At 45.4% G+C, this 23,850-nt stretch overlaps 2 protein-coding genes across 5 annotated transcripts in view; one reads left to right on the top strand and one right to left on the bottom strand.

The window, feature by feature from the left end:
- The first annotated feature begins 325 nt into the window (after window positions 1–325).
- On the top strand, window positions 326–23,822 carry fam151b (family with sequence similarity 151 member B). Of its 2 annotated transcripts, XM_072281303.1 has the most exons (6): window positions 326–493; window positions 1,254–1,382; window positions 5,847–5,997; window positions 12,594–12,808; window positions 15,473–15,608; window positions 20,341–23,822. In XM_072281303.1, exons 1-6 carry the CDS (start codon window positions 478–480, stop codon window positions 20,504–20,506), a joined length of 813 nt encoding a protein of 270 aa, XP_072137404.1. In that variant the 5' UTR covers window positions 326–477; the 3' UTR covers window positions 20,507–23,822. The 2 variants fall into 2 exon arrangements, with proteins under 2 accessions (XP_072137404.1, XP_072137403.1); XM_072281302.1 differs by lacking the exon at window positions 326–493 and having other exon boundaries at window positions 517–1,382.
- The window catches only part of LOC140211514 (uncharacterized), a 28,292-nt gene continuing 11,837 nt past the window's right edge, over window positions 7,396–23,850 (bottom strand). The window contains exons 4-6 of one of the 3 annotated variants that reach the window (XR_011889500.1): window positions 21,356–21,539; window positions 19,513–19,693; window positions 7,396–14,022 (exon numbers count right to left, since the gene is read on the bottom strand). Coding sequence is in view for 1 of the 3 variants with exons in the window: in XM_072281301.1 (XP_072137402.1) it covers window positions 21,534–21,539 (6 nt within the window). In the remaining 2 variants the exon portion in view is untranslated. The other 2 variants (XR_011889498.1, XM_072281301.1) reach the window with 2 other exon arrangements.

The raw sequence follows: 23,850 nt of genomic DNA, 5'->3' as shown, positions 1-23,850 counted from the left end.
CCACTGCCATTTTGATGCCAGATGCAGGTTTAAAGCAGTAATAACTCGTATTCCTGCTTGGTGGCCTCCACCCTGACAGCATCAACATCAATGTCTCGGTAACCACTTCCCTCCCTCTCTTCCCACATTTACCTGTGTCCCCCTCGCCACTCCTCTTTCTCCCTTCCCTTTGTTCCATGGCCCAGTGTCCAGTATCAGATGCTATCTTCTCCAGCCCGTTGCCTTCCCCACCATCACTTCCAGTTTCTGGCATCACCCTTCACCACTCACTCGCCAGGACTCACTTGTCACCCACCAGCCCCCCAACACCACCTTCGCAGCGCAGATGAAGGGTGTCGGGCGGCTGAAAAGCCCCCACAGCTGCACAGAGACGCTGCTGTCTCCGCTGTCTGCCGTGCAGGGACGGCTCCGGAGAAACCGGGTCACCGGTAGAGGCAGCAGAAGGTGCCCGGAACAGAGAGGCGTTAACTTCACAACATGGACACCGATGCAGGTTGTGTTTATCCCGGGGGACGGGGCTCGAAGTCCCTTGGAAGGAGGGAGGGAGGGCAGAAGGCCGCAGTCCAGGGGAGCGAGGGACGGTGTGATGTGAACTCGAAAGCAGAGAGAGGGAGTGGCGCGAGTCAATAATCGGCAGCAAGCGAGTCCTTAGTCAGCAGGCCGCAGAGGGAATGGTCAACGTCCTGGGCCCTCCACCCCCGGATAGTGCTCAGTGTGTCTACGAGGAGCCCACCTCCCCCCCACACCGGCCGGTGGTCAGTGTGTCCGAGACTCCAAACCCCACACATCCCCGGTGATGGTCTATGTGTCCTGGGCCCTCCACCCCCGGACAGTGCTCAGTCTGTCTACGAGGAGCCCCCACATCGGCCGGTGGTCAGTGTGTCCGAGACTCCAACTCCCACACATCCCCGGTGATGGTCTATGTGTCCTGGGCCCTCCACCCCCGAGTGGAGGTCAATGCGTCCTAGACCCACCCTCCCCTGGCCAGTGTGTGTGGGACTCACCAGTTCCCGCCCAGAGCCAAGGTGAATGCATCCCCGCTGAACAGGAGCCCAGCAAATGCTTTTAAATGGTTAATGCATTTCTGTTTGAACTCGGTTATAGAGATTACCTCAAAAACACCTGTAATCCTTTCCTCTAATGGCCCTTGTGAACATCTCAGAGGTTCCCTTTAACGTGGACATGCATGTGAAAGATCAATGCAAGTGTGTTTTCCCCAATGGTAACAACCCTAAAACTGCTTTATTGGTTAGGTGGAGGTGGAGGAGAAAGTGCGGTGGAGTACTTCTTTAAGCAAAGAAGAATACGCTCAAAGGATGCCCTGGAAATCATCTGGTATCATGCTGCAAACAGAAAAGCTCGAATGAAAGAAGCACTGAACAGTAAGATATTATAATGACAACAGAGATACAATCATCTGTGTGTAAAGGAAAAGGCGTAGAAAGTAAATATCTAGGTGGAACAAACAATGCCAGAAATTCAAGAGTGTCTGCGGGCAGAATTGTGTGTAGTTGTTATCACTAAGAACAAGATGCTTGGGAAACTGAAAGGTTTGAAGCTAGATAAGTCACGTGGACCAGATGGACTAGGGGCTGAAAGAGGTGGCTGAAGGGATTGTGGAGGTATTAATAACGGTCTTTCTAAAATCACTAGATACTGAATGGTATCTAGAAGGACTAGAGAACTGCAAATGTCACTCAACTCCTTAAGGAGGGAAGGAGGCAGAAGTGTCACGTACCCCGTGACAGGTTAAAGAACCAGCAGAAATGGAAAACAGCTTGGAGTCCGGTACTGCTATTAATTAATAATATTTATTAGTAACTACTCAATACAGTAATATAAATGCAGATAAATCAAACAGGTTAGCAATGATTATATATAAGTAAGTGTAGAATATATATGAAAACCAAGCTTCTTCAAGTCTAGGGGTAAATAGTCTTACGATAATGAGTGAAGTTCAGTTCAGTTCGTGGTATTGAGTTGAGTAGTGATGGAGAGAGAGGCAGGGAGAGATTTGAATCTTCAGGTCAGCTGACACTGTCGATCTTCCCGTTGTCCTCCGAAATCCTTTAAAAGTCACTGACTGTGACCACAACAAAGGGGACCATTCTTCTGTGGTGGAGCTATTAACCCAGGCGAGGGTTGGACACATAAATAACTCCCCATCAGTCACGCCTTGTTCACACTGCAAGAGCCACTGATCGATCCACCTGATCAATCCTCCAAAAACCCACTTTTTCTGTGGGCACAACAAAGCTCATTCAGTGTCCAAGATCATGTGTGTGAGGTCTATCATCTGACCTTCAATTTATCTCCCTGTACTGAGTACCAACTGTCACTCAAACAGTTCCTCCCTTCTGTCTCTGTAAGAATACAGAAGCTGAAACCAGTGTCCTTGTAAAAAGTAAACACGCTGCAGAAAAACCATAACATCGATTGTCCATCAAATAACACTGCCCTCGGTCACCATAGCGACCCACGAGCTTCTCGGTGCCCTCTCTCTCCAAACTCAGCAGAAATCCAAAAGTTAGCCTCAGTTCTTTCTCGTGCCTTAAAGTGACAGTCCACAGAAAATATGAACCTTAGGGGTTCATAACTCCATCTCAAAGCAGTCTTTGTCTCTCCCTCTCTTAAAAACAAGATGTCGGTGTTAATTAACTCTCTCTCTCTCTTTTCAAAAGCACAGTTCATAGGGGTAATTGAGCACAGTTCATAGGGGTAATTCAGGACCCCGTCACAGAAGAAAGGAAATTATCGGCTAGTTAGCCTGACCTCAGTGGTTGGGAAGATGTTGGAATCCGTAATGATGGATGAGGTTTCAGAGTACTTGGAGGCATATGATAAAATAGGCCAAAATCAGCATAGTATCCTTTGAGGAGAAATCTTGTGTAACAGATCTGTTGGAATCCTTTGAGGAAATAACTAACAGGATAGACAAAGGAGAATTGGTTGAAGTTGTATACTTGGATTTTCAGAAGGCCTTTGACAAGGTGCCGCACATGAGGCTGCTTGGCCTTGCAGAATTGTGGTTCCAGGACACCATCCATGCACCATCAATCTACGGGCCATGTCACTCAGGGACTTGGTCTATCTTCAGGAACAGTTGTTGCTAAACAACGATCGGGCTCCTGGACTGGGGTGGATCGCTTCACTTGCCTCAGCACTGAACTGGCTCTGGTCTGTGGACTCTGCAGCTGTGTTCTCAGTTGTTTATCCTCTTTTGCTCATCGGACATTTATTGGTCTTTGTTAAGTGCGGTTTTTCATGGATTCTGTTATACTTCCTTATTTTTCCTGTGGCTGCCTGCAAGAAAATGAATCTTATATGGTATATGGTGTAGATACTTTGATAATAAATTTATTTTGAACTTTGAAATGGATTGAGAGATAAAACACTGCATGTGCTGGATTAATTTCTAGAATAGAGAATTGGCAACTGAAGAGAGATTGAGTCAAACTGACTAATATGTAAACACATACACTGTCTGAATGCCCTGCCAGTCCTTCCCCACTGGTCACTTTTCATCTTTTATTGTTGCTGTTTCACATATTTACACAGCTGCCTTTTTATTATAATGGTGCCAGTAACATCACACTGTCTTACTTAATCATGCACCTCACACTCTGTCAACCTATCAATCTTCAGGCCTTGCGACCTAGGGACTTGTACTAATATTACTTAGGAACTGTATGTGCTGTGTAGTGTGTTTTGCACCTTGGCCCCAGAGGAACAATTTCATTTCCATGACAGTAAGCCTGAATTATATTGACTAGGTTTAGAAGGATACAAGATGATACCATTGAAATGCTGGCAGGCTGATTTTCCTCGCTCGAGGACTGGAACAAATAGAGTGGAATATCAGAATAAGTAGTTGACCATTTAGTACCAGAAAGAGGAAGAATATCATTACATGGTGACGTTTACATCTCTATAATTCTCTGCTCGTTCATTTGTCGTGTGCCGTGGGCGATCAAGGTCTTTCCATGACCATGCTTGCTCTTGGCAATTTTTTCTACGGAACTGGTTTGCCATTGCCTTCTGGGCAGTGTCTTTGCAAGATCTGTGACCCCCAGCCATTATGAATACTGTTCAGAGATTGTCTGAGATTGTCAGTGGTCACATAACCAGGACTTGTGATCTGCACCGGCTGCTCGTACGACCATCCACCACCTGCTCCCATGACTTCATGTGACCCTGATGGAGGAGTTCAGCAGGTACTACACCTTGCCCAAGGATGGCCTTTGGTAGAGATGTACCTCCACCCCGCCACCCAAACTCTCTATTACAGAGGGATTTAGATGTTTGGTGTTGCGGTGTTCACCAAGCTTGTTAATTAGCTTGCAGACGTTTCATTGCCAGTTGAGGTGACACCCTCAGTGTGCAGTTGTTGGTGCTTCTCTCTGGGAATGCTCGTGTTCATATAGACCCCCATTCGCTTGTCTTGGTGCTGACTGGCTACCCCTTCAGTTGACTTTTGAATTCTATTGGCTCGCGTTATTTGGCTCTTAAGGGTTCGTTGATGCTGTCTTATTTCGATTTAGATGTGTTATATTATGGTAGACGTAATGGGAGGCAAGATACCAGCTGGCTAACGGAGCTTAAGGCATAGTTTATGCATTAGTGGGAGGTCACACATTCTGCTGTTTCAGATTAGAAGTTTTTCATAGACATTGATATCAACTGGAATTGCAGTCCTGAGGCTGACAGTTTACCTTACCAGTATTACAACCGAATCACAAACAGAAGACCCAGACCACTGAGTTGTAATGACTTCACTGCTGGAATTTCATAAGTTCCAGAAGCAAACTGAACTTCCACAGAGTCCTTAGCTTCTCGGCTGGGGAATGTATTCCTTCAATCTATATTAGGCACAGTGGCCCATTATTTCCCCAGAGAGGAAGGGGTAAAATGGAGCAACATTCAGTGATTAAAGATTAACTTTTATTTGTTGTGTGCATATTGAAGTGTGAAATGTGTCATTTTCATCAACGACCAATACCGTCTGAGGATGTGCTGGAGGCTGCCTGTAAGTGTCGCCATGCTTCCAGTGCCAACATAGCGTGCCCGCAACCCACTAACCCTGTCTTTTGGAATATGGGAGGAAACCCACACTGTCACAGGGGGAAACGTATAAGCTCCTTACGGACAGTGGCGGGAATTGAACCTTGATTTTCTGATCACTCCTCCAAGAGGACCACAATATGGTCATTGGGTTTGGAGGCTTGTGGGCCTCAGTGACCCAGAGAGCTATGTTGGTCGGAGTCAGGGTGTTATACTTTGGCTCTTGGTGGCGTTACCCATGCCAAACAGGTCAAAGGGTAGAGACCAGACCATGAGTGGTCTACTGGTCCTTCAGTTCAGGGGTTCAGCTCAGGGCTAACAACCGTGAATGGTCAAACAAAATTGTTCCGGGTATGGTAATGAAGAATCCTTCTACATCTGAGTGCGACGGTATTCCTGGGACGTGCATGACTGACAGTGGCGAAAACTGACAGGAAGCTACTGACACGATGAAGAAAGCCCAGAACACCGCCAGAGATGGAGGAGCTTCATTGCTGCCCTAAATACCAGTGGTGTGATGGGCAGTAATTAAGTTTCTGATCACTGGTGCTTAAAGCATTTTTTAGGGCAGCTTTCCAGTTCTGGTCTGAAAGATGTTACATTGCACATTGGTGGGAGCTGGCTTACCTGTAACGTTTGGGTAGGTCCTCATTACATTCAAAGACGATTTAACAGACCAGTGATCTAATGTTCTTGGAAGTTTAAATGAAATTTGTGCTTTGCAATGAAGAAGAGAAACATTAGATGACCATCACTAACAGATCCCTATTTTCACATTAACATAGGTGATGCACATATGATCGAAGCAGATGTTGTTTTTGGAAGCCAAGGGCCAATTATGGCCCATCCTCCCGAAACCGACAGCGACAACACATTGCAAAACTGGTTGAACGAGGTGCTACAGTCAGATAAAGGCATCAAGCTGGATTTTAAGAGGTACAACCACCAAAAGCGTCCATATTATTTAAATCTCTACTAAGCTTGCAGTGGGACTGCTGGTAAAGTAGTGGCCCACTCAGTTGCAGTGGCCCCTTGTGATCCAAACAAAGGTGTAGTTGTTTGTCCTTTACATCTTTTGTGCGATCACAAGACACTGCTGGATATTGAGAACAACAACTGCTGTAGGTTTGTCCTACTAGTGAGTTGCTTGGTAGTCGTGGAGCTGGGCTTGTTGCCTACTGAGTTACCGCCAACTTCAGCCACTCAAGGAGGAAAAACTAGGGGGCTACTAGAACTAGGGGACTTAGCCTCAAGATTTGTGGTGGGGGGGTTTAGATTTAGGACAGAGATGAAGAGGAACTGCTTTTCCCAGAGAGTGGTGAATCTGTGGAATTCTCTGCCCGTTGAAGCTGTGGAGGCTACCTCGGTAAATATATTTAAGACAAGGTTGGGTAGATTTTTGCAAAGTAAGTGAATTATGGGGAAAAGGCTGGTAGGTGGAGGTGAATCCATGGCCAGATCAGCCATGATCTTATTGAATGGCGGAGCAGGCTCGACGGGCCAGATGGCCGACTCCTGCTCCTATTTCTCATGTTCTTATGTAAGGCACAAGCAGCAATGCGCGGAGGCAGTCCTCAGTCCAACAAATGATGAAAATAATTGTCTTGGGACATTTTCTTGCGATTACAAGACCCTCTTAGATGTTGTTAATGTAGAATACTGCAAGTCTAGTTAACCAATTTATTGGCGAGACTGATGGCGTGGGAGCTGTGTGACTTCGGTTGTTCTGCAGACCAGGCCCTCGTGCCGTGGGGTGGGGGTTGCCTGTTGCAGCCACCCAGGGAAGGAGATGTCGGGGCTGATGTGGGAATGACATGGACTCCATGCTGGGTTGAGGGCTGGTCCTGCTCCTGTTAGTGCTGCCCTCCAGTGTTCACTCGGGGGAGGACAAGTTGGATTGCATTTCACTGCGGCTGCACTCGCATCTGACTCCTGCACCATCAGTCTAAACACAATGAGACTCAGAGACCTGGGCTGTTGTTTTTCTGCCATCATAACTGTATGTGTTATATGTGCTGTGTGTGACTGTATGTACTGCGCTTTGCACCTTGACCCTGAGGACTGACAATTAAACTTCAACTTGAACTTAAACTTTAATGTAGACTAACTATAAAAATGGACTGGAAACTGTTAGATAGAATTTAATGCAGACCAGTGTGAGGTTTTGCACTTAGCGAGGACAAACCAGGGTAGGACACACGGTGAGTGGAAGGATACTAAGGAGTGCAGTAGAACAGAGGGAACTTGGAATGCAAATTCATAATTCTTTGAAAGTGGTGTCACAGGTAGATATTTTTGAATTGAATTGATTTTATTTCTTACATCCTTCACATACATGAGGAATTAAAATCTTCACGTTATGTCTCCATCTAAATGTGCAATGTGCAATCATAGTAATTTATAATAATTTATAATAGATAGAACAGTCAATGTACACTCAAATCAGCATGAGTTCTTCAGTCTGATGGCCTGGTGGAAGAAGCTGTCCCAGAGCCTGTTGGTCCTGGCTTTTATGCTGCGGTACCATTTCCCGGATGGTAGGAGCTGGAATAGATTGTGGTTGGGGTGACTCAGGTCCCCAATGATCCTACGGGTCCTTTTTACACACCTGTCCTTGTAAATGTCCTGAATCATGGGAAGCTCACAACTACAGATGCGCTGGGCTGTCCGCACCACTCTCTGCAGAGTCCTGTGATTAAGGAGGTACAGTTCCCATACCAGGCAGTGATGCATCCAGTCAGGATGCTCTCAATTGTGCCCCGAAAGAAAGTTCTGAGGATTTTGGGGCCCATACCTAACTTTCTGGCACACTGGCTTTCATAAATCAAAGAATTGAGTACAGGAGATGGGATATTATGTGGAAGTTGTATAAAGTGTTGGTGAGGCTCAGTTTATCCTCCCCATGTAATCTTGTGTGTTTTCTCCGGGTCCTCTAGTTTCCTCCCATAATCCAAAGATATACTGGATAGGTTAATTGGTAACTGTAAATTGTCCTGTGATTAGGTTAGGGTCCATCGGGTTGTGGGGTTGCTGGGACGAGAAGGGCCTGATACGTGCTGCAGCACCAAATAAATAAATAATTGGGTGAAAGGCGAAATATTTAAGGAGAACACAAGGGGGAATCTCTTCACCCAGAGGCTGGTGAGAGTGTGGAATGTGCTGCCGGCGAAGTGGTAGATGTGGGTTCAATTTCACCATTTAAGAGAAATTTGGATGGGTACATGGTGTATGGAGAGCAATAGTCTGGGTGCAGGTCAATGGCACTCGGCAGATGAATAGTTCAGCACAGACTCGATGGGCCGAAGGGCCATCCCAGCCCTGTTGTGTTCTGTGACTCTGTCTGTTGGAAGTTTGGTTTTGACAACTATTGAATGAATGCTGTTCTGTTCAATTGGTCGGTAGCAATGAGGTGCAATTTTAAATAGTGCTTCAATGAGTCATAGAGAGGGCCCCAGTGATGGGACATTTTATAAGTCAAAAAGAAGTGAGGGAGTAGTGGTATAATATAGTGAGAGAGAGCTGAAGATCAAAGTCTGACAGAAAAAGGACAGCTTCGATAAGCAAAGTTATACAGCAGAAAATAAACTGGACTAAGTAAAAACTGTAGAAATTCAAAGCTTAAAGCTCTCTAAGTGAGTGCACATTCATAACACAAAAAGTAACAGAGGTGTATGACCTAACAGCTACAACAAAGACATGGTTTCCTTGCCTAGACACCACAAACTTTGACAAACGCTACAGATGCACAGTATTATCATAGCCTGGTATGGAAACACCAATGCCCAGGAATGGAAAAGTCTGTGGAAGTTTCGTAAGGCCAGTGATGTTATGGGGATGGAACTGGACTCTCTGACGGTCGTGTCTGAAAAGAGGATGCTGTCCAAGTTGCATGCCATCTTGGACAATGTCTCCCATCCACTACATAATGGACTGGTTGGGCACAGGAGTACATTCAGCTAGAGACTCATTCCACCGAGATGCAGCACCGAGCGTCATAGGAAGTCATTCCTGCCTGTGGCCATCAAACTTTACAACTCCTCCCTTGGAGGATCAGACACCCTGAGCCAATAGGCCAGTTCTGGACTTATTTCCTGGCATAATTTACATATTACTATTTAATTATTTATGGTTTTATTACTATTTAATTATTTATGGTGCAACTGTAATGAAAACCAATTTCCCCCGGGATCAATAAAGTATGACTATGACTATGGAAAGTGGGTGGGTACAGCCCAGTCTATCACCTACAAGGAGCCCTGCCACAGGGAAGCAGCATCCGTCATCAAAGACCCAACCATCCAGGCCATGCTTTCTTCTTGCTATTACCATCGGACAGGGGGTACAGGAGCCTTAGGTCCCACACCACCAGGTTCAGGAACAGTTACTACCTTTGTCCATCAGGCTCCGGAACCAGCGTGGATAACTTCACACACCTCGACTCTGTGACCTGCAGACTACTTTCAAGGACCCTTTACAGCTCATGTTCTTGGTATTATTTTTTATTTACACAATTTGTCTTCTTTTGCACCTTGATTTTAACCAGTCTTTGGTTATGTTAAGTTTTCATAGATTCTGTCCAATTTTTTTATTTCCCTTTAAATACCGGAAAGAAGATGAATCTTAGGGTAGTACATGGTAACGTATACTTTCTTCACTTTGAACTTTGAGTTTACTTTGAACTCTGATGGTTGAGGGAGAACCAGGACCATGAACTCAGTCTTCCCAAGTACCAGCTTTGTTAATCCAGCAAGGCATTATCACAGTACTCGATAACACTCGCAAAATGCTGGAGGAACTCAGCAGGTCAGGCAGCGTTCAAGGAAATGATTAAGCAGTCGATGTTTTGGGCTAAGACCCCTCATCAGGACTGAACAGGAATCAGAATCAGGTTTATTATCATCAGCATATGTCATGAAATTTGTTATCTTAGGGGCAGCGAATTGAATTGAATTGACTTTATTTCTTACATGCTTCACATACGTGAGGAATAAAAATCTTTACATTACATCTCTGTGTGAATGTGCAATGTGCAAATGATAGTAATTTATAATAAATAGTATGTACAGTAATATATACAACAGAACAGTTAATATAGCTTAGAAATATAATTGTGTCAGCGTGAATTAATCAATCTGATGGCCTGGTGGAAGAAGCTGTCCCGGAGTCTGTTGGTCCTGGCTTTAATGCTACGGTACCATTTCCCGGATGGTAGCAGCTGGGATAGATTGGGGTTGGGGTGACTTGGGTCCCCAACGATCTTTGGGTCCCTTTTTACTCAGCTATCTTTGTAAATGGCCTGAATAGTGGGAAGTTCACATCTACAGATGCACTGAGCTGTCTGTACCACTCTCTGCAGAGTCCTGCGATTGAGGGAAGTACAGTTCCCATACCAGGCAGTGATGCAGCCAGTCAGGATGCTCTCAATTGTGCCCCTGTAGAAAGTCCTTAGGATTTGGGGACTCATGCCGAACTTCGTCAACCATCTGAGGTGAAAGAGGCACTGTTGTGCTTTTTTCACCTCACAGCCTATACGTACAGACCAAGTGAGGCCCTCAGTGATGTGTATACCCAGGAACTTAAAGCTGTTCACCCTCTCAACCCCAGATCCATTGATGTCAACAGGGGTTAGTCTGTCTCCATTCCTCCTGTAGTCCACAACCAGCTCCTTTGTTTTTGTGACATTGAGGGAGAGGTTGTTTTCTTGACACCACTGTGTCAGGGTGATGACTTCTTCTGTGTTGGCTGCCTTGTTTTTATTTGAGTTAAGGCCAATCAATGTAGTATCGTCTCCAAATTTAATTAGCAGGTTCAATGCAATACATGATAAATATAGAAAGCAAAAAAAGAAATAAGTAAATCGAATGAAGTCAGTATTTATATGTATTTTGAATAGATTAAAAATATCTGTAGTGCAAAAATAGAAATAATATTTTTTTTAAAACGTGAGGTAGTGTTCATGAGTTCAATGTCCATTTAGGAATTGGATGGTAGAGAGGAAGAAGCTGTTCCTGAGTGTGTGCCTTCAAGCTTCTGTACCTCCTTCCTGATGGTAACAATGAAAAGAGGGCATGTCCTGGGTGATGGGAGTCCTTAATAATGGACGTTGCCTTTCTGAGGCACCGCTCCTTGAACATGACTTAGATACTACGGAGGCCAGTAGCCAAGATGGAACTGACTAACTTCATGACTTTCTGTAGCCTCTTTTGGTCCTGTGCAGTAGACTCCTCCCACCCCCGTACCAGTCAGTGATGCAGCCGGTCAGAGTGCTCCCCACAGTACATCTATAGAAGTTTTTGAGTGTTTTAGTTGGACAAGCCAAATCTCTTGAAACTCCTAGTGAAATTTAGCTGCTGTCTTGCCTTCTTTATAGCTACATCGATATGTTGTGACCAGGTTAGATCCTCAGAGATTTTGACACCCAGGAACTTGAAATTGCTCTCTCTTTCCGCTTCTGATCTCTCTGTGAGGATTGGTTTGTGTTCTCACATCTTACCCTTCCTGAACTCCACAATCAGCTCTTTCATCTTACTGCTATTGAGTGCATGGTTTTTGCTGTGACACCACTCAGCTAGCTGGTGTATCTCGCTCCTGAATGCCCTCTCATTTCCGTCTGAGATTCTACCAATCATCAGCAAATTTATAGATGGCATTTGAGCTATACCTAGCCACTGAGTCATGGGCATGGAGGGAGTAGAGCAGTGGACTAAGCACACACCCCTGAGGTGCACCAGTGTTGATCGTGAGCGAGATGGAGATATTATCATTAATCTGCACAGATTGTGGTCTTCTGGTTAGGAAGTTGAGGATCCAATTGCTGAGGAAGGTACAGAGGCCCAGGTTCTGTAACTTATCAATCAGGACTGTGGGAATGATAGTGAACTATAGTCAACAAACAGCATCCTGACATAGGTGTTTACATTGTCCAGGTGATCTAAGGCCATGTGAAGAGCCATTGAGATTGCGTCTGCCATAGGCCTATTGTGGTGATAGGCAAATTGCAGTGGGTCCAGGTCCTTGCTAAGGCAGGAGTTCATTCTAGTTATGACCAACGCTCAAAGCATTCCATCACGGTAGATGTGAGTGCTACCGGGCAATAGGCATTATGGCAGCTTGCACTATCTTCTTAGGTACTGGTATCGTTGCTGCCTTTTTAAAGCAGGTGGGAGCTTCCAACCAGTAGCAGTGAGAGGTGGGAAATGGGAAAGGGGGAAGGCCCAGAATCAGTAGTGAAAAGGATGCAGTGGATGGTGCTGTGGAATTGCTCTGGGTGGAAATAGTGAATAGCAAGTGGAAGGAGACGAGTGTGGGACGAGTCTATAAGTCGTTAAGGCTTTGCTTCTTGGCTTGCCAAAGAGTATCAAAGGCAGGTAAATAGGAAACAGCAGTTGTCTCAGGTAACATTAGCTACAATTTTATTAGACTAATTTATGTTATTGTCTACATTTGTGTCAAATGAAACTACTTTGCATTAATATGCAGTATGTTGTTATTTTTGAAGTTTATTAAAATGCAGTACTCTATTATATTTGAAGTTTATCAGCGGTGGAACCAGCTATGAAAATGTTACTGTCGATGAAGCACTGTCTCGCCCGTCCGGTCTGGATCAATGCGGATGTGCTTCCTGGACCAGGTGGGAACAGTTCAGAGAGAATCGCGAGTGAGTTTCTGCACATAGTGACCTCACACTTGACAGATGTAACCCTGTCCCTGGGATGGACAACGACCCTGCCAGTTGTTCAAAATCAAGGTAAATTTTGTGACAGTTTATACCAGTAATTTCATGCAGATAAATCCACAGATTTATGTCAGAATCCGAATCAGGTTTATTGTCACTGATGTTAGTCGTGAAATTTGTTGTTTTGTGGCAGCAGCACAGTGCAGGTATAAACTGCGTAATTTACTGTAAGTTACAATAAAATAGTTCAAAAGAAGAATAGTGAGGTCGTGTTCATGGGTTCATGGGCTGTTTGTAAATCTGATGGTGGAGGGGAAGAGCTACTCCTAAAATCCTGAGTGTGGATCTTCAGGCCACTATACCTCCTCCCTGCATCAGGGTGGTTAAGGGGGCAGAGAAGGTTATTGGGGTCTCCCTACCTTCTGTCCAAGACCTCTTTCAGAGTCGATGCCTCCAGAAGACACGGTACATCATTAAAGACCCCTCACACCCTCTCTATGAACTGTTTGTTCTTCTGCCATCGGGCAAACGTTACAGGAGCATCAAAACTAAAACCACAAGGCTACTAAACAGCTTCCTCCCACAGGCAGTCAGACTGCTCTACCTGACTCTGCTTTGGACACTTTTAACTTGCACTGGACAATTATCACTTGATTTTAACTGACATGTGGCTGTTGTGTTTTACTGTTTATTGTTATGTTTATTATTTAGTGTTGCGTTTGTTATGATATGATTGCACTGCTCCTGGGAAATGCTGTCTCATTGTGCCCTGCAGAGCTGATGTACGGTTAGAATGACAATAAAGTTTTTTGAATCTTGAATCTTGAACATAGCATGCCCACAATGTTCAGCAGAATAACAACGTGGCCAGCGTACAACAGGCGTAGTGTTTAGCATGACACCACTACAGCTGAAGCGTTGGAGTTCAAAGTTCAATTCCAACGCTGTCTGTAAGAAGTTTGTACGACCTTGCTGTGAGTCCATGGATTTCCTCCCACATTTCAAAGATGTTCTGTTTGGTTGGTTAATTGGTCTTTGTCTTGAATGATTCTGGAGCCATTGGAGCCCATGATTTGCAGTCTGGAGATTGTTTGAGTGTTTCGGCGATCTGCAATTTCAGAGAGGATTCCGGGAGGCAGAGGCAGCATGTGGGAACCTCGTGGTGAGAAGTCTGTGAGTCAATGTTTGACTCCATTTCACCGATTCAAGCTTTCGTTGTTCGCCGATTAAATGACGAGGGAGATTGAAATGCCGACAGCTGCCTTTTTATTGTTGGTGAGATCACTCTGCATGGAGAAAGAAGACTACATTTTTATTGCTGGTGATATCACTGTGCTGCCGGAGAGGGGAGGCTGGCTTTTTATCATTGGTGAGATCACTCTGCACAGAGGAGAGAGAGGGGAGGCTGGCTTTTTATCATTGGTGAGATCGCTCTGCACAGAGGGGAGAGAGGGGAGGCTGGCTTTTTATCATTGGTGAGATCGCTCTGCACAGAGGGGAGAGAGGGGAGGCTGGCTTTTTATCATTGGTGAGATCGCTCTGCACAGAGGGGAGAGAGGGGAGGCTGGCTTTTTATCATTGGTGAGATCGCTCTGCACAGAGGGGAGAGAGGGGAGGCTGGCTTTTTATCATTGGTGAGATCGCTCTGCACAGAGGGGAGAGAGGTGAGGCTGGCTTTTTATCATTGGTGAGATCGCTCTGCACAGAGGGGAGAGAAGGAAGGCTGGCTTTTTATCATTGGTGAGATTGCTCTACTGTGGAGAGGGCACAGTTTTTTTGCATTTTGGACTGTGGACTTTTTTTTAATCTAATAGGTTTTTTTGTATTCTGTGTTTTTCGCTCGATCTTTCTCGTTTTTTTTATGTGCAGTGGGGGGTGGGATTTGGGAGTCAATGTGCCTGACCAATTTTGTTCTTTTTTTGTGGGGGAAGCGGGATTTGAGGGTCGATGTCGTGCTGCCTTTCTTTTCTTTCCTGGTTTCATGGCTATCTGAAGAAGAAGAATTTCAGAGTTGTATACTTTGATAATAAATGAACCTTTGAACCTCCAACTCCATGACGGGCCTCTGACCTCCAGACCGGGTATTGTGGAGCTCAGACACGTGATAAGTAATGTACGAATTAGCCAAAGTAAAAAGGCAATGTTTATTGACCATTATAGAGATGATTGTGAGGTTAACATGAGGCTTATGTTTACTTACCACAATCATAATGCAAGGCTTCAATATTGTTTTATATATTGAGCATCTCAAATATGTTACCTTTACCAAGTCTCACTTTATTAATTAAAGTACATCCACACATTTTTCTATAATAAAAAGTTCCGTTTTCTGTGATTAATCAAAATATTTGCACACGTCCTTGAATGTTTTACTGCAATAAGTTTATACATTCATATTTTTAAAGGAAGTGGGTGGTGTATGCTATGCTCTAATTGTTCCTGTTCAGTCAGCCAGCTACTGCCAGGAGGGTGTCGTATTCTTTTTCTTAAGCTCATCACCCCTACGGGGGCACAGACTGCCAACAGTAGCTCGCCAGAGACCTCTGACCTGGGCCGAAGGCTGATCAGCCCTGTGGCTTCTGCTTTCATATGTCTTCTAGGCAAAGAGGCGTAACCGTTCTTTGTCTGAGGAAACTGATACCCACTCTCTTTTGCCCCATGATGATTTTACTTGTTCTTAATATCTCCCAAATTGTCTTGTTGAAAACACGGGTAAACATGGCTGTATCTCTTTAGGCTACACCTGGGAGATGGTGAAGGAGATGGAGGAGGTTTGTCGGGCGCTGTGCCAGCCAGTTACATTCCCTGTCAGAGCCGCACTGGTCGTACCCTCCTGGCCTCAGCTACGCTGGCTGTTGCAGCAGTCCGAAAGGTAAAAGGATTCTTCTGCCAGCAGTTGGCTCACTTTGAATGAAACTTGTTCTTAGAGTCACAGGGCAATACGGCACAGATACAGGCCCTTTGGCCCAATCAGTCTGCACCAACCATGCTAGCCCACCCAGCTAGTCCCAATTTTTTGTGTTTGGCCTGTATCCCTCGAAGCCCCTTCCCTCCATGTGCCTGTCCAAGTTCTTTTAAAATGATACTATTGAACCTGTCTCAACCACTTCCTCTGGCAGCTCGTTCCAAATACTCACCATCCTCTGCTTGCCTGAAAAACTTCTCTTCTCAGGTTCCTTTTAATTCCTTCCCTTCTCCTTGAACTATGCATTTGTACTCCTAGGTCCCGCTGTTCCATTGCCCCACCATTAAGTTTTACACAGGTTTGAGTTTCCAAAGTGCATCACCTCACACTTACCTGTATTGAAATCCATTTGCCGCCCCCTCGGCCCACTTACTGAACTTATCAAGATCCCCCTGAAATCTACGATAACTTCTGTCACTGTCAACACCACCTCCTAAGTTCATATTAACTACAAACGTAGCAATCAAGCCTGGTGCATTCACCTCGAAATCCTGTATATAAATAACGAATTACAAGGATCACAACACTGACCCCTGTGGCACATCGCTAGTCAGTGGTCTCCATTCTGAGAAACAGCCTTCAACCACCACCAGGACAGCAAGTCCTGATGAAGGGTTTGCCCTGAAACTTGAACTGTTTATTCATTTCCATAGATGCTGCCTGGCACGCTGAGTTCCTCCAGCATTTTGTGTGTGATGCTCTGGATTTCCAGCATCTGCAGATTTTCTTGTGTTCAGCCACCAGCCTCTGTTTCCTATCTCTGAGCTGTGTTTTCGAATCCACCTAACTAGCTCTCCCTGGATTCCATGGGATCCAACCACCCAAACCAGTCTACCATGCTGGACCTTGCTGAAAACCAAATAAACAACATCCACAGAAATAAATGTTTTCCACATCCTTCCTTAATTGCGCACAATGCTCCAAGTACGGCCTAACCAAAGTTTATACCACTTAATGTGACTTCTTATTCTTAGTGTTAGTTCCCCAACCAATGCAGCTTAGTTTTCTAGATCAGCTTACCATGAGAGATGTTGTTACTGTTTTACTCAATTCCGTGTCCTACCCTCATCAATCATCTTCATCCCCTCCTCATAAAACTCCCATCAGGTTGGTAAAGCATGACCCAACCCGCACAAAGCCATGCTGACTGACCCTAAGCAGGCCAAATGCGCCTCATGCTATCCCAAAGGATTCTCTCCAGTAACTTCCCTACTTCTGATGTGAGGCCTCTAATTTTCTGGATTGTTCCAATGGCCGTTCTTGAACATAGGGACAAAATTGGCTGCTTAGTCCGCTGGGACCTTGCCTGTTGTTAGCAAGGACACGAGATGTTTGTCAAGGCAATCTTCTCTTGAGCCAGAGGGCGGAAATGTGAGAGACGCAGTATAACATATGAAGATATCCACTTCAGTAGGAAAGGTAGTGTCATAGGATCACATGTCACAGAAGCAGGCCCTTCAGCCCCTACACCTATGCTATCACATACCCATCCATAATAAAGTCATTTGGCAGCCCTTTGGCTTCTGTGTCTTGGCTGTTGAAATGCTCTTCTCATAGACTCATAGAGCACCACAGCAGAGAAACAGACACTTCAGCCCATCTAGTCCATGCTAAACAGTTATTCCATTGATCTACACCTGGACCATAGCCCGCCTTACCACTCCAATCCGTGTACTTATCCAAACTTCTCTTAACTGTTGAAATCAAATCTGTATCCACCACCTCTCACCATGCTCTCACCAACCTTTGAGTAAAGAGGTTCTCCTAGTATGACATGTTGGTCTTCATTACAAGAGTTTCAATCCGGGGGTAGGTTACATAGTGTACTACTAGCTCTCATTACCTAATAATGGATGTCTCCCTTAGAGAGAGTCTCCCTTAGTTAGGCACGTGGCCAAGTGGTTAAGGCGTTCGTCTAGTTACCTCAAGGTCGCTAGTTCGAGCCTCAGCTGTGCCAACGTGTTTGCGCCCTTGAGCAAGGCACTTAATCACACATTGCTTTAGTCTGTGCGAGGAGTGTTGCCCCACACAGACTTCCAATCTGCGCCTTGTAAGGCATGAAAATGCCCGACGCAGGCCTCTCATGGTCTGAGTCGACGTTCCCCTCCCCTCCCCTTAGAGGGAACGCTGTGAAGGTTTTATTTATTTATTTATTGGAATACAGTGCAGAATAGGGTCTTCCGGCCCTTCGAGCCGTGCCACTCAGCAACCCGCGATTTAATCCTGGCCTTATCACGGGACCATTTACAATGACCAATTAACCTACCAACCAGTACGTCTTTGGAATGTGGGAGGAAACCGGAGCACCCGGAGGAAACCTAAGCAGTCACAAGGAGAACATACAAACTCCTTACAGGCAATGACGGGAATTGAACCCGGGTCGCTGGTACTGTAAAGAGTTGTGCTAACCACTTCATACGTTACCATGCCACCCCAGGTACATCTGTCCCCCACTTTTCCTTCGCTACATCGATGACTGCATTGGCGCTGCTTCCTGCACACATGCAGAACTCGTTGACTTTATTAACTTTGCCTCCAACTTTCACCCTGCCCTCAAGTTTACCTGGTCCATTTCCAACACCTCCCTCCCCTTTCTAGATCTTTCTGTCTCTGTCTCTGGAGACAGCTTATCCACTGATGTCTACTATAAGCCTACTGACTCTCACAGCTATCTGGACTATTCCTCTTCTCACCCTGTCTCTTGCAAAAATGCCATCCCCTTCTCGCAATTCCTCCGTCTCCGCCGCATCTGCTCTCAGGATGAGGCTTTTCATTCTAGGACAAGGGAGATGTCTTCATTTTTTAAAGAAAGGGGCTTCCCTTCCTCCACTATCAACTCTGCTCTTAAACGCATCTCCCCCATTTCACGTACATCTGCTCTCACTCCATCCTCCCGCCACCCCACTAGGAATAGGGTTCCCCTGGTCCTCACCTACCACCCCACCAGCCTCCGGGTCCAACATATTATTCTCCGTAACTTCCGCCACCTCCAACAGGATCCCACCACTAAGCACATCTTTCCCTCCCCCCCCCCTGCATTCCGCAGGGATCGCTCCCTACACAACTCCCTTGTCCATTCGTCCCCCCCATCCCTCCCCACTGATCTCCCTCCTGGCACTTATCCGTGTAAGCGGAACAAGTGCTACACATGCCCTTACACTTCCTCCCTTACCACCATTCAGGGCCCCAAACAGTCCTTCCAGGTGAGGCAACACTTCACCTGTGAGTCGACTGGGGTGATATACTGCGTCCGGTGCTCCCGATGTGGCCTTTTATATATTGGCAAGACCCGACGCAGACTGGGAGACCGCTTTGCTGAACATCTACGCCCTGTCCGCCAGAGAAAGCAGGATCTCCCAGTGGCCACACATTTTAATTCCACATCCCATTCCCATTCTGACATGTCTATCCACGGCCTCCTCTGCTGTAAAGATGAAGCCACACTCAGGTTGGAGGAACAACACCTTATATTCCATCTGGGTAGCCTCCAACCTGATGGCATGAAGATCAACTTCTCTAACTTCCGCTAGGCCCTACCTCCCCCTCGTACCCCATCTGTCACTTATTTTTATGCACACATTCTTTCTCTCACTCTCCTTTTTCTCACTCTGTCCCTCTGAATATACCTCTTGCCCATCCTCTGGGTCCCCCCCCCCCTTGTCTTTCTTCCCGGACCTCCTGTCCCATGATCCTCTCGTATCCCCTTTTGCCAATCACCTGTCCAGCTCTTGGCTCCATCCCTCCGCCTCCTGTCTTCTCCTATCATTTTGGATCTCCCCCTCCCCCTCCAACTTTCAAATCTCTTACTCACTCTTCCTTCAGTTAGTCCTGACGAAGGGTCTCGGCCTGAAACGTCGACTGCACCTCTTCCTACAGATGCTGCCTGGCCTGCTGCGTTCACCAGCAACTTTGATGTGTGTTGCTTGAATTTCCAGCATCTGCAGAATTCCTGTTGTTTACATCAGACCAGTGCCTTTTCTGGCAGAACTGCCCTGTAAGGAAAGGTGAGACAGGCTGTAACTGAAACATACAAAACTTGATAGGACCAGACAGTTTGAATGGTGAAGGAATATTTCCTTTGGATGGGGAGTCTAAAACAAGGCAAGAGGATCAGGCCTGGCCTGGTGAGGGTGATGAAACTTGGTGTTTTTACTATCATGGAGCACTGTGATCGTTTTGAACCTCAAATAAGTGAAGTAAGGCAGGCAGCAAACAAGAAGAGTACAGATCATGTAGAACAAAACAACACTTGCATTTGTCAGCATGACTAGCATACCAAAGCAGAACAAGACCTTTGTCAAAGAGACCAAAAGCTTGTAGATGCAAAAGACATCACTGGGTATTGGGAGAGTGGGGATTATGCTATTGAGGGTCACGGCTGTGACTGGATGGCAGACCAAGTTCGAAGGGACTATGCTCCTGCTTCTGTGTTTTAGTGAATGAAAGAAAGATGGAAGGTTATGTGGTAGGGAAGGGTTAGGTTAATCTGAGAGAAGATTAAAGAATCAGCACAACATCATGGGCCAGGGAGCCTGTACTATGCTATACTGATCTATGTTATAATGAGCGTTCATTGTCTGGATGTGTTTGACAGTTTGACCCTGCATCATCGCTTTATCCTGAGTGTTTTCTCATGCAGATACAGTCTGACCATATGGACAGCGAGAGAAGATTCATACTCCCTCCAGGATATGGCTTCTATCAGAGAGGACTTCGACAAATCGAGGATCTACTATGATCTTTTTGAACCTCAAATGAGTGAATTAATGCAGGCAGTGAAGAAGAAGATTACAGACCATGTATAACAGCAAGTTAACACAAAATAGACTGCATTTTTGCAGAATTTTTAACATAGTAACATGGAGTAAGACCTTGAACACAGCACAGGAACAGGTTCTTCATTGAACCAATTAATTTAATATGGCTAACTAAACTCCTCTCTTCTACCTACACAATGTCCATATTTTTCCATTTTCCTCACATTTGGCTCCAACATCTGAAGCCCAAGCTCCAGAATCAGGAATGAATGTTAACTGACAACCCAGTACCCTCAGTCTCCACAAACAATAGAAAATCTACAGATGCTAGCAGTGGATGTTTCAGGCTAAGAACTTTCATCAGGACTGATGAAGCCTTGGCCTGAAATGATGACTGTTTATTCTTTTCCATAGATACTGCCTGGCCTGCTGAGTTCCTCCAGCATTTTGTGTGTGACCCTTAGTCTCCGCCTGTTCTCACCAAAGCCTGACCACTCTAACACTGGCTCACTCACACAATGGCCACTCTCCTTGCACCTTCTTTCTTTTTGTTGTCTCAAATAGGACTCACTCTGATGAGACCTAATATTTTCAAATTGCTCCTGCCCTGCAACAATGCTGCTCACTCACTCGCTAATTCAAAGAGTAACTCAAGTTCAAATTGATGCCAAGTTAGAAAATATGTCAGGTACAAGGCAGATTTCAAGAAGCATGTTAGAGGAAATTCCAAAGCTGAAGCACCAACAAGCAATGGTGTGATTAAAACTGGAGACGCACAAGTGACTGAAATGAAGAATCAGAAAGATTCAAGGGATTTTGGTGAGAAGAGTACAACAGGAACTATTAGGACAGCTCTCTACAGTTGACAGTGTCTTTGAAGAGAATAGTTAGACTCACACATAGAGAATCCCAGTTGCTGGAGACTCATCACAGCTGCCTTGCTTTATAGGAGCGATGACTTTAGATACTGGAGTTTTCTCCCATTGATACCCGTGGTCTTCAGTTTGCTGGGGTACTTTCATGTCAACAGCCATCCCTCTTATTGTCAAATTCAGCGGCTTGGTCCAGGTTTAGATCAGATCTGGACAGTGATCATTGTGAAAGCTTAAACTGGGTGTCAGTGAGACAACATTCGTTGATTATTCGTTCATTATATTCTGTGTTGTATGGCACGGGTGATCATGATCATGATCATGAGTACTCTTGCAAATTTTTCTACAGAAGTGGCTTACCTTTGCCTCTTGGGCTGTGTCTTTGCAAGACGGGCGACCCCAGCCATTATCAATATTCTTCAGAGATTGTCTGCCTGGCGTCAGTGGTTGCACAACCGGGACTTGTGATGTGCACCAGCTGCTCATACATCAGTCCGCCACCCCCTTCCATAGCTTCACGTGACCCTAATCGGAGGGCTAAGCAGGTGCTACACCTTGCCCAAGGGTGACCTGCAGCCTAGCAGAGGCGAGGAGTGCCTTACCTCTCCTTTGGTACAGACCCAACCAGCCAGCTTGATAGCACTGTCAAAGACCTAACTTATACTTTATACTTTATTGTCGCCAAACAATTGGTACTAGAACGTACAATCATCACAGCGATATTTGATTCTGCGCTTCCCACTCCCTGGATTACAAATACTAAATATTAAAAATAGTAAAAATTAGTAAATATTGAAATTTAAATTATAAATCATAAATAGAAAAATGGAAAGTAAGGTAGTGCAAAAAAACCGAGAGGCAGGTCCGGATATTTGGAGGGTACGGCCCAGATCCGGGTCAGGATCCGTTCAGCAGTCTTATCACAGTTGGAAAGAAGCCGTTCCCAAATTTGGCCGTACGAGTCTTCAAGCTCCTGAGCCTTCTCCCGGAGGGAAGAGGGACGAAAAGTGTGTTGGCTGGGTGGGTCGTGTCCTTGATTATCCTGGCAGCACTGCTCCAACAGCGTGCGGTGTGAGGTGTAAAGTGAGTCCACGGACGGAAGATTGGTTTGTGTGATGTAACTTCCATCACTTTGAGAGTAGGGCAATCATACACTCGTGATTGAGAGAATGATTGACCCACAAGCATACTAACAGAAGGTTGGATTAGTCCATTTTGTGAACTGAACGTACAGTTTTCCTCACTGTGAGGTATAAGCCAGCAATGGTACAGGAACACCTGGGCTGGATGCACACCCATACAAGTTACCAGGGTCCTGGGGTCAATACTGAAGTTCAGACCCAAAGATTGATTGGAAGTCCTGAAAACTGGGGGCTGGAGTGAGAGGACTGTCTGCGTGTGTGTGTGTGTGTGTGTGTGTGTGGTTGGGTGTGAAGGAGGAAAGGGGCTTCCTTTATTACATGTGGTGTTCTGTGTGGATCTTTCGAGCACTGTGGGCATGTTGTATTGGCACTGGAATGTGTGGCAACGCTTGGCTGCTTCAGCACATCATTAGGTTGTGTTGGTTGTCAACGCAAATAGCATATTTTCTGGTGCATCTTGGTGTTCATGTGATAAATAAATGAATCTGCTCACCCACCCTCTCCCAGTTTCTGATGCTGTGGCCTCTGCATTCTTCCTGAAAGATGTCACATAGATAAACACTCTGTGACTACTTTATTAGGTGCAGGAGTGGAAACCAGTGTGGTCTTCTGCTGTTTGGCCCATCCACTTCAAGGTTCAACATGTTGTGCATTGAGGGATGCTCTTCTGCACACCGCTGTTGTAAAGTGAGGTTAAATTAGTGACACCTTCCTGTCAGCTTGAACTAGTCTGGCCTTTCTCCTCTGACCTCTCATTAACAAGGCATTTCGCCCACAGAACTGCTGCTCACTGGATTTTTTTTTTTGGTTTTTGTACTATTCTCCGTAATTTCTAGAGAAGATGTGCATGAATATCCTAGGAGGTCAGCAGTTTCTGAGATACTCAAACTACCCTGTCTGGCATCAACAATCATTCCATGGTCAAAGTCACTTGGATCACATTTCTTCCCCATTCTGACGTTTGGTCTGAACAACAACTGAACCTACTGAACAAGTCTGCATGCTTTTACTACACACAATTCGCTGGTTACTACCACACAATTTGCTGGTTACTACCACACAATTCGCTGCTTACTACCACACAATTCACTGGTTATTACTACACAATTTGCGGGTTAGATATCTGCATTAACAAGCAGATGTACCTAATAAATTGGCCACTCAACATTATTCAGTTCAAATCTGCAGAAGGGCCACAGAGAAAAAAACTGGGAAAATTTAACTTTTTATACAATGCCAAAACACACTTTTATCTGGTTGAAGTTACATTCCTTGTGAGTTGTAAGAAAATCATTTGCAAATTTATCCAAAGGTGGGTGACACACATCAAAGTTGCTGGTGAACTCAGCAGGCCAGGCAGCATCTCTGGGAAGAGGTA

The sequence above is a fragment of the Mobula birostris genome, chromosome 17, assembly GCF_030028105.1.
Source record: "Mobula birostris isolate sMobBir1 chromosome 17, sMobBir1.hap1, whole genome shotgun sequence".
In the NCBI taxonomy this organism is placed as follows: domain Eukaryota; kingdom Metazoa; phylum Chordata; class Chondrichthyes; order Myliobatiformes; family Myliobatidae; genus Mobula; species Mobula birostris.
The sequence above is the reverse complement of the archived record's forward strand: the minus strand, read 5'-3'. Positions and strand labels throughout refer to the sequence as shown.